Source organism: Archocentrus centrarchus, chromosome 6 (assembly GCF_007364275.1).
Source record: "Archocentrus centrarchus isolate MPI-CPG fArcCen1 chromosome 6, fArcCen1, whole genome shotgun sequence".
NCBI lineage: Eukaryota > Metazoa > Chordata > Actinopteri > Cichliformes > Cichlidae > Archocentrus > Archocentrus centrarchus.
The window spans coordinates 26044140-26055758 of NC_044351.1; the positions used below are offsets into that span (position 1 = coordinate 26044140).

General features: G+C 39.6%; 1 protein-coding gene across 2 annotated transcripts in view; it reads left to right on the top strand.

Moving 5' to 3' along the window:
* The window catches only part of trim44 (tripartite motif containing 44), a 45403-nt gene extending 37134 nt beyond the window's left edge, over nucleotides 1-8269 (top strand). For both annotated transcript variants that reach the window (XM_030730593.1, XM_030730594.1), the window contains exon 6: nucleotides 6988-8269. In XM_030730593.1, the coding sequence (XP_030586453.1) occupies nucleotides 6988-7072 (85 nt within the window). In that variant the 3' untranslated portion in view covers nucleotides 7073-8269. The remainder of the gene's footprint in view (nucleotides 1-6987) is intronic.
* The last annotated feature ends 3350 nt before the right edge of the window (nucleotides 8270-11619 follow it).

Here is an 11619-nt window from a genome sequence, read left to right on the forward strand (position 1 = left end):
TTGCAACTTCTTTGAACAGATTGGATGGCCAACACTTCCCACTCGAAGGGAACATCTTTTTTTATTATTATTTACGAAGCCATCCTTAATAAAGTATTGTGTTATTTATTGTTGCTTTTATGACATAGAAATATTGGATACTGCACTTAAAGAATGCATTACTTTGAATATAGCACTTCAGGACTCCCTTCAGGACAGATGTTTTTTTTTTAACCTTAAAACAGTTTTAGCTTCTGTTCAAGTGCTCTTGTTTTCCTTATTGTGTGTACTTTGTTGATGAGGTAGCTGTCCCTTAAAATGCTTTTTTTCTTAAACTAAAGATTAAATTGCACTATCTGTCAAGTTTGTATTATAGCCTACTAAAAGCTGCTGTTGTTGTGTGCAAAGTAGATATAATTTTAGAAATGTTGTGTGTGTGTGTGTATATATATATATATATATATATATATATATATATATATATATATATGATTGTGTTGCAGGCAAGCTCCCTTAGTGTTGGAGAAACACACTGTTGCTACTTTCCCACTGCCGAGGAGCCGGTTCGCGTGCCAGTGCTCGTGCTGTTCCCAATGAACCGGTGAAACGCTTATGATGGCCTGAAGAATGTGGAACTTTAAAGGAAACGCTTTACCTTTTTATTTTTTCATGTTTCTGCAGCACACGTTTCAATCAAAATGATATCATGTTCATTCTATCACTCTGGTTCTCCTTTCACTGTTCTCTAATCTTTACCTTCCTGAACCTTTCTGTGTCACTCCTTTGCCCTCCCCTGCTTTACCCTTACATTTTTTCTCATTGGTATATATTCATATCTCAAATTCTAGCTAACAGGATCATCATAGTGCAAAGTGCTGGGAAGATCACAGGGGTGCCTTTAATGAAAGGTGTATGTGCATGGGCCATTTCTAAATTACTCATCCGTAGACAAGGCTGTCAGATGAAAGGAAAGAACATAAATCCATAGAGAGAAGATGGATGTTGATGACTTGATGGCAAAAGAGAGAGAAGGATGTAAGCCTCTCCAGGACTATTAGATCAAGCAATAGTGCAGAGATAGTAGATTATGCATAATACTTGAGAATCTGTCTGTACTTTTTTACATTATAGGTTGCCATTTGCAATTTTTTTTCACCAGCTTCCGTCCTTATTTCCTTAATGTTCTACACTCCTTTCACTTCTCTTTTCATTCTACCCATTACAGTCATCTCTTGTCAGAAATCTGTTTTTAGTGTTAAATCATCCTTCAGAAGTAGCAAGTTTTACTTCATTAAATAGTAGCAGAGTGCACTGCTTCACTGGGGAGTAAGGGTAAGAGTCTGTCCTCATGGGCTCTATCAATAACCATTAAGGATCCTCTCTCATTAGACCAAACCTCATAGACCCCCAGGGCTTGAGGAATGGGCTCAGCCATCTTATGTGATGGAGTACGCTTAGATGGCATCACCACTGTTTGGAAATGCAAATTGCAATGGTTATTTTCCCCTCCGGATGATTGCCATGAGGCCTGTGTACATAGCCTTATTCTCATTCAACCTCTTTGCTTAATCAAGGAGGACCTCACTCCCCTATCAGCAACCTGCAGTTTGCTCTTCAGCTCCTCCCTTTTCCGTCTCTCTATCTATTTACACACACACACACACACACACACACACACACACACACACACACACACACACACACACACACACACACACACACACACACACACCTCTCAGGCCCATTCAGCATATCCAAGCTACTGCAGTATGATTATTCATATGGCAATGAGGCTGGATCAAGCTGGCAAGGCTGCCATAGCGTGATGGGAGTCTTTCCGGATGATGACTTAGGAGTCCTGTGGCTCCTCTGCCAAGAGCAGGGAATTCAAACTTAATCAGGGCAAGGACCCCTCCCTCCTCTATCTACCAGAGAGCTGCACGGGGTTAAGGCCTAAACAGGAACAGAGTGAGAGAGACAAAAGTCAAAGTCTAGGCATCATCACACACTTTACCTCCCTCTGTTTTCCCCACAGGGAGGCAGAGGTTTTCTTTAGTGAGCGATGGTTTCATTCTGGGGCTACTGAAGAAACTTTTCTTTTTCACTCAGAGAGGAAACATTAGTAAGATTAGCTTTGTCCTACTCAATCAATCCTATCTAAACCCGTATCTCTTTCACCCTCATACACAAACACATATGCTCGGTGTTCCAAATTTCCACACACTATGTTTATTGTCCATCCATCACCTAGAAGTGTAGCCAGCATGTTTCACTGAAGCCCATGCCGGCTCTGTAGCGGCCCACTCAGCCATCAGCTCTCCGCTTTTACGCCATGGTCACATCAAGGGGTGAAGGCAGTGATCAGTCGTGATCAATAAAACATCGAATGCATTAAAGCTTATGAATAAGTCATGGATGGAAAGAACCCAGTCGTGAGAAGACATGCACATATACAATCAGCTAAGTGATCTTTTACTTAGGCCAGGGAAGATGAACAGACAAAAAAAAGAGAACAAATCAAAGTCTTTAAGTTATAGGGAATTTATCACCCATCCCCTATATGTTGAAAGCTTTACTGCCTTTTTTTTTTTTTTTTTGTCGACTACAAGTCCCGTTCACAGCCTCACTCTCACTCAAGTAATGGCCTTTTCCTCCGGGTGGAATAAATAAGTTATTACATCCATGTGTCCTAAAGCTCAGCAAAGACCATCTGAATATAAATAGTTCATTTGCCTCCATAGTGTAGGCCTCACTTTGTGCCATAGTCTTTTTTGTGAGGAGCAGGGTGACTGTTTTGGTTGACTGGAGATGCAAGATGAAATTGCCTTACACAAATAAGTCTGTCAACGTTTTACCCCAAACACCATCTCAGACAGGACGGAGCTTTGTGAGAGCTCAGGGCTCAGCTCAATGCAGACTTTTGTGTGTCGTGCTGATGACAAAGAATGAACAGCCTGTGTGATCCTGTCGACAGTTTGAATCCTGAGTAAAACTGGTCCAGAGCATGAAAGCACAAGAGATAACTTTGCCAAGAATTTGAATTAACAGCACTGTTGAATAATTAATGTCTTGATTTTATGCTTAAGAGGGTATACAATTATATAAAAACTGACCCTGTACTATTTGTGTGTGTTGACTCTGTCCAGTATCATCATTTCTTTTGGCAGTCAGAAAGTTGGCACTAGATGCCAAGGTTTGTGTGTGTGTATGTGTGTGTCTGTATGCATATTTTTTGCTTGGTTTATAGTGTTGTTTACAGCTTGACCACTACCCAAACTGGAGTAAACCCATCAAGGTTTGGAAGGCTAATATGGCTCTGATTACAGGCCGTACACACAAGGACTAGCAGGTGTTCCTGTGTCACGCTGTTCTTTGATCTGCTGCCCTGTTTGAGATTTTATTGTGATGAGGTGCTCCTTGAGGAGTCGCAGAAAGGGAGAGGAAGCAGCTCTTTGTTTCTGCCAACAAAAGTTTGTCAGACAGGAATATTCAGTGCTCAGAAAGGTTTTGCTGCCTGGTAACAAAAATGGGGACGCTTTCTTTTTTTCCCCTCAAAGATTGTGCTATAAATTACATGGGCAACAAAGATGGAGAAAGAAAGGTGGGAATGACTTTTCAGGGAAGCAGAGATGGAAGGAAATGTGTCTGTCACAGAGAGATGAGGAAATGACATGAGGTAACCTGCACAAGTTAAGGTCTAGATGACATTTATTAATGATCTTTAAAATATTCCACGACTGTGTAAATGGGATGTTGCTTTATAGATGACCAAATTGCTTGATGCTGCTGCTTTTGCAAGGTAAGGTGGCTTTTTTTTTTTTTTAACCAGTATAGGTTGGATGTGTTATTGTGCCCTATCCAAACAGCTTGAAATTATAGTGAAGCTGGGGGGGCACTGGTACCTTTGGGGAGAGCTGTTGACATGTGGGATTTGGTATTGTCTGCAACAGTGTTTCAGTGGTTAGTATGTAGTAGTAGTAGTACTGAAAGTAACATTTGCGTCGATATCAGGACTCAAGGTTTCCCAGTGAAACTGCAGTTTATTGCAAAATTCTGTGTTTTTAATGTTATGGCTGATCAGTGTTTAGAATACTGAGCATTGCTACCCAGTACAAAGTCAAATTATTCTTCCATCATTGCAAGTATACAAAAATAAAATGCAACTTACTCATTAAGTAAGTAGCATTTTACTACTGTGTATTTTTATATTATTATATATATATTAAGTATATTTTGCTGTAAATTGTTGGTCTTTCTACTAAGTCATGTTCTTAATCCTTAATCTTAGTCCTGGGTCTCATTCATGCCAATGAATGATCTGTTCATCTATTTTGAACTTGGTGTTTGCTTTTACCTCTTTATTAGTACAGTATTGTCCAAAGTTTTTTTTTTTATATTTTGCTAGAAAGATGGGAAATAGCAGGGATTTAATGATACATGCAAACATGGAAATACAGTACATAAGGCAAAAACAGTGTTTGTACAATTCTAACAGTTAAGTCTTAACAATCAGTATTTGGTATGACCACCTTTATTCTTTAACACAGCCTGAACCTTCTTAGGCAGGCTTTCTGGTAATTTCTTTAATTAGCTTTCAGGAATAGTTTTCCAGGCTTCTTGAAGGACATTTTGTTTCATTGTCTGTCAAGATGATCCCACACTGTTTCAATAATGTTGAGGTCTGGGCTCTGGGCAGGCCAGTCTGTGACTGAAAGTGTTCCATTGTGTGTTTTTTCTGTCCAGGTATGCTTTTACTGCATTGGCAATGTGTTTGGGAACATTGTCATGCTGAAAAATGAAGCTGTTGCCAATCAGATGCTTTCCAGATGGTGCTGCATCGTGGCTCAAAATCTGACCATACGTTTCTGCGTTTAGAAGTCTATCAGTTTTGACAAGCTCCCCAAAACCATGAAAAATCATACACCGTTTATTACAGATGGCTGTAGACACTCACCGTTGTACTTCTCTCCTGACCTTATATATTGATGATGATTTGAACCAAAACTTTCACATTTGGATTCATCACTTCATAAGACCTGTTAAAACTGATTTTTAGTTCTTGTGTAATTTGGCATAACTCTGCTTTTTCTCCCTATTTCTCTTCCTAAAGAATGGCTTCTTGATTGACACTCTTCCACTGAGACCATTTTTGATGAGGCTTTGACAAACAGTAGATGGAACAACTGAAGGGCCAAATGCATTTTGAGCTCCTCTCAGGTCTTTGCTAAATGATTCCTATTTCTTAATCACTTGACAATACTTTCAGATACTGTAGATCTATTGTAGATAGTTTTTAGACCTGCCATTTCTTTTGTCCTCCTTCTCCAGTTTCCTCCAGTTTTTGGCTAAAAGCTCTTTGGAAATCACCTTGAAAAATTTACTATTTACTATTTTATGCCTGTCAAACTGTGTTGTCTTTAGCATTTTTTTGTAGATTCAACTAAAGAAATGCCAAAGTGCCTAAAGATTTAATTTTTAATTGGCTCTTTGCTAAGCTTTCTATTAAGTGTAGACAACAGCAGTTCATTCCTTGAGTTCAGTGCTTAAAAAAGCATTCATCTGAAAATGTTCCGTACAAGGACTGCACTGAAAATGAATGGAAATGCAGGCAATGTCTAATGAAAAACTTTTGAGTTCTTCAGAGACCTTCAGAAATCCTGAGAACTATTGCTCAAGACCACTTATAAAAAAAATATGTATGGCTCCTTGGAAGCAAAATATAAAGAATTGAGGGGTGGTTCTAAACCTTTGAACAGTACTGCATGGGAACAGTCACCTACAGGGAATTGTAACAAATGTTCTTTCCATCAAATTTCCTGTACGTTGCACTTAGCTCCATTTCAATACAACTGAAAAAATGTGTGATGAAATAACTTGTGTTGCATCCACATCACACTAATATATTCTCCAAGCAATTCTTAGTTGCATTATGACTGCTTTGTTACTATGTGTAGAAGCTTTCCAGTTATTAGTTATTGCTCACAGTGCTTGTCTGGGAATTAATTTTATTAACTATCATTTGTAACCATTTGTGTAGAAGGTAATATTGCTTTATTTACCTGTTGCTTTTTACTTGTTATTAAACCTTCAAATGTAAAAACCAAAGGAAAAAGCATCCACACTGTACCAATGCAACATACTATTGAGAGTGATAAAGCAAAGGCATTAAAAGGCTGAGATCCATGCACATCTTTAAGTATACAGGCAATCAAACTCCCGTAAGAGTTTACTTGTCCTTCTGCTCTAGTTTATGGCCTACAAACTGAATGTGAGTATAAAGTCAGAGATGTATTTGAACTAAGCTCTTCTTTGTGTGTTCTTGCTTTGATAGATGAGTGTAAATTCACATATATAAATGCAAACTAACTGCCCAAGGTCATAGGAAGCGATTGCTTTGAATTGATGTATTTGAGTGGTGATATTAAATGGCATAGCCCTAAAGTGCACTGAATCTCTCTGAATTAAACAGTTCCCACATACTGTGAATAAGTGTGTGTTTAGAAAAAGATGCTGACATGTAGTCTTTTGAAAATGGATGTTTGCCTGAAGATTTAGGTGGAAAATCATAATAAGAAAGATGGGGTGGGAAAGAAGTTACAGTAGAGTTGCTTATGTGGCGGCAGCAGTGCTCTGTCACCCTTGCGACATTGTCCAATTAGAGCATATGATTAGTGTAGACTGTCTCCAGTGAAATTGAATCTATCAGCCAGGCTCAAATTACAACAGGTCCCTGCAATTTAGCTATCACTTTGTCTCTGTCAGCTTAAAGCTGCTGATATAAAACTGACAGAATGGATGATTTCTACTTAAGGCGTAGCTTGATTGAAGCTGATTGCATTTCACAAAGCTTTATTATATTTCCATAATATGTGTGAGTGTTGAACTGTGTGGGTGGTAGGAGATGTTTGTGTGAGTGCTTTCAGATGTTTGTGGAAAAAGGGATGAGAAGAAAAGCTGGGGGACTGAAACAGATATGATATAATGTGTGTGTGTTTTTCTCTCATCTAGGCTGCCTGAGCCAAGAGCAGAGCCCATGAACCCACGGGACTTTGAAGACAATGATTCTGGACCATCCATGGACCACGCCCCCTGATACAAGAAGACTTGGCTCTTTTTACGTCTACCTGTCCTTCACTATCTGCTTCAGCCAGCCATCAGCTCTGCTGAGCTGTCAGGCTGGCCCTCTCTCTGTCAGCCAACTCCCTAGGACCTCCCCCTCCCCTTTCAGTGCCTGCTGGCAATGAAGTGACCTTGAAGAAAGCTGCTGTGACAAATATGGATGGCCACATCTTTTCTACTCAAACTTTTCTAATTCCTCACTAGCTACTAACTTTCTTTAATTGAAGCACGCAAGTTATGTGCAATCAATTACCATCAGGCTCAATTTTCACAGCCAGTCAGATCCTTGGCTTACTGGTGAGCCTGGCTGACTTAGACAGGAGCCTGGGTAGGCAGCCGAGCAAAGCATCTGTTAAGCCCAAACTGATGTCAGCAATAGGAAATTCTTTGACAGGGTGTACTTCACTCTTCATTTATTCGCAATATCATTTTGGCTCTGTTGTTTTGACAAACACTGTGGACACTCTGAAATACAGAAAGGGAACATTTCTCAGATGCCACAATGCCTTACAGTGTCAAGAGAATATATTGTTCTGTGTGTTTTATGTTGATGGTAAAAAAAGGGAGAAAAAAAAAAAACTGTCACCTGTGCTTTATGTCATCCTATTGCCTTCACCTCCTCTTTTCCCTACATCCTCTGCCCTACCCCGTGTCTCATAAGGCTTGTAGATTTGTGCCATTTCCTCATGCTCTTGTCAGATTTATTATCAAAGGTGGGGGGACATTTTGACACCTCTTGATTGGTGAATGTTGCTGAGTCTTTGTTAGGTGAAAACTGAACTGCATTTTGTGCAAAATAGCACTCCAGTAGTTATCACCTTTCTATGTACTGAAATGTAAAGGCTCATTACTCCTGGCCAATCTGCAGTGTATGACAGATTACAGTCCAGACGAGTGTACGCACCCCCCCCCCCCCCCTACCTTGACCTACTCATCCATACCTTTCATTTATGATGTACTGCCCTGAGTCTGTCTGTATCAGCAGTTTGTTTTTAATGTGATTGATTCTGTTGCCTTAAATCCAGAATTGAAAGCTGTGTCACCCACAATATGTGGGGCAAGTTTGACAACAACATGACTTCACTATTGTAGCACTACACTAAGATGCACTGAGATTGTACCTTCCCAAGGGAAATGTTGGTGTGTCAACAGCCTATTGAAAAAAAAAAAACTGAAAGCGTATTGTTTTTTCTAGTATAACAGCACACATTAGTCTGGCTATCTGATGTTTTTGCTTGTTTTTATTTGTCTATTTTTGTCTTAAATCTATAAATAAACAGCTTGTTTCTTAGATTGGATGCAGATGATGACATTCATATCTCCACTTCAAAAGCCACTGTTTGTGTCTCCTGTAAAGCTCTAAAACATGTGAAAACCATCAGTCAACCAAGTCACCATTATCAGGAAAAACCTTACAGGCATGTAAGGTTTTTTTTTTCTAATGGATAGAGACAGAAAAAGAGATGAAGTGCTCTAAAGAGGGAATTCGGGAAGGGGAGAATTTTTCTTCATTAAAATTCAAAGCAACAACCCATTCAGATAGGGCTGGGAATGGGAGGTTTGGGAGCAAGAGGGAGTGATGGAGCTGGAGAGCTCTTTAGGGTCTCTGCTTCTCCACAGATGTATTTTAACGCACACCAGTCTCATGCCTGCAGACTCAGACAAGCTGGAACCCACTTTGATCAGCTCCTAACCTGAATCTGAAAGGCTTTGTCCCTCCGTCGCTCATGTTCCTTTCTCACATTACTTTTCAGACACACCGTGTGATGCATGTCGCATCACACCTATTTTCTCCCTGAGCTGCTTCATCTAGTCAAGAATGCTTTCTTAGAGCATAATTGAAATATTGACTCAAACAAAACACTGAGATATTGACTCTGACAAACTCATTTAGCCCCTGGTTGCTGTATAGATGATAACATCTAGTTTGGTATTCTCTAATGGCTTTAACTTTTGATCTTCCAACATTTACTAAGTCATTGCCTCCTGTCAAAGTCCCAGAGCACTTAAACCCCTTTAGAGATTCCCTTTTGCCTTAAGTGTTTTAGTGTCTGCAGCTAAATTGATTTAAGTTAGTTAGGTGTGGGCATAGCCAGATACAAGCTCCTGTGCTATCAAAGGGAGGGTGCTGTCATTAGTCCTAAATGTGCATTGCTTATGTCATGGAGCAGTGATAACAAACCTGAGGGGGCACAATGTGCCCATTGTCAGGGGAGGAAATGCAGAGGAGAAGATTGTCGGATCTCATTTAGCTCAGGAGACCACAAGATTTCTTTTTTCCACACCCAATTACACCTGCTCTTCCACATACACTTCACTAAGCATGATCACACACAGTCACAAAGTGCGAATAAACAGAAGCACAATCTTAAGACCTTTGCTTCGCAAAAAAAAAAAAAAAAAGACTGTTTGTGTATTTGTATTGACATGAATTAATTGCTTCATGGGTTGTGAGATTGAATTAGGTACGTGACAGGCTTACTAGTGGGGATGCAGCTTTGATTGCTGCCATTAATGGAGCCTGTTTCTCTGCTGTCTTTTTAAGACAGAGTCTGTGGGTTTCCCAGTAATGGAGCAGCTCTGCCACCCACCAGCCCACCATAACATGCCTTAATGATTCTGTTTATTAGCAATGCAATAGCTCCAAGAGAAATAGGAAATTTCTCTAATAACAGACTGCACACTGCGCTGAAATGTATCTGTGTGTGCACGCTGCGTGGTATATTTATATGTGTGTGCTTTTTTTAAGTATTTGTAAGGATGTGCGTTGGCCTGTGAAACATCACAGTTTATTTGCAGAGACCCACACCTCCACCCTCACCCAAATAACATGTTCTTGTACCTTTAAGGAGAATGAATTGCTTCTCTCACAGTAAATGCACTTTCTTATTCATCTTTTCCTCTGGCCTTTTCAGATGCTCACACATACACACACCTGAAAACAAGCAAATAGGCATCAGTCTGAGGGTGCTAGCCAAGATTTTTTTTTTTTTTTTTTTTTTTAGGTTTCCCTCAGTTTGCTTTGGCTTCTAGGTCTCACTGCAACCAGACATGACTGCTACAACACCTGACATATTTCATCGTGAAAATTCAAAGCTGGTGTCACCTTGAAATTCAACATTTTCATCACCTGTGTCAACTTATAAGGGTTTCCAATCTGCACCCTTCATTTTGGATACAGAATGGGAGGTGGAGAGCAGTGAAAAAATTAACATATTGGCTTAGATGATATTACTAGCTTATTTCCAGCTGCTTTGGCTCAAAACTTGAATGACAGATGAAGTTTTCAGGACATTTCTTTTTATTTTTACTTGCAGCATTTTCCATTTTGTAGCACTTGTAAATTGTTTAACATATTTAGGGAAAAAGCTAAGCATAATTGTCTACAATTGGAACAACTGCCCTATTGGTTATCTGTGTCTGTCATCCAAATATACTTTTTAGATGACTAGAGTGTATTCATCAAAGTGTGCCCATTATCACATACAGAGCAGCCAATTTAGTTGTCAAAGTCCACAGAACCCAATTCACTTAAATTTTATTCCTGTAGCGCCCAATCACAACAACAGTCACCTCAATGCACTTTATATTGCAAGGTAACCTACAATAATACAGAAAAAATCCCAACAATCAGATGACTCCCTATGAGCAAGCGCTTGGTGACAGTTGGAAGGAAAAATCCCCTTTTAACAGGAAAAAACTTCTGGCAGGGAGGGGAAGTCATTCGCCACAACCAGTTGGGGGTGAGGGGAGGGAGAGCAGACAAAAGACATAACTAACAACTATAACTATAACTAATAACTAATAATTAAATGCAGAGTGATGTATAAACACACAGAGACTGAAAAGAGGTGAGTGAAAAAAGCCCCCAGCAATCTAGGCCTATTGCAGCGTAACTAAAGGAAGTGTCAGGGTCACATGATCCAGCCCTAACTATGAGTGTTATCAAAAGGAACATTTTAAGCTTAATCTTAAAAGTAGATGGACTAGTTCTTATATTGCGCTTTTCTACTCTTGTTGAGCACTCAAAGCGCTTTATACAACACATTTGTATTCACACAAGCACTGTTGTTTTCTATATCGTTCACACACGTCTGTCTCCTGAATCCAAACTGGGAGCTGGTTCCACAGAAGAGGTACTATGAGGTCTTTAAGATAAGTTGGGGCCTGATTACTCAAGACCTTGTATGTGAGGAGAAGGGTTTTAAATTTGATTCTGGATTTAACAGGGAGCCAATGAAAAGAAGCCAATGTGGGAGAAATCTGCTCTCTCTTTCTAGTCCCTGTCAGTACTCTAGCTGCAACATTTTGGATCAAGTGAAGGCTTTTCAGGGAGTTTTTAGTACAACCTGATAATTATGAAGATCTTTCTTATTTTAGTGATATTGCAAGAAAGTGTAAGAAAGCAGTCCTTCATATTTGTTTAATATGTACATTGAAAGACATATCCTGGTCAAAAATGACTCCCAAGATTCCTCACTGTGGTACTGGAAGCCAAGGTAATGCCAAGGTAATGAGTAA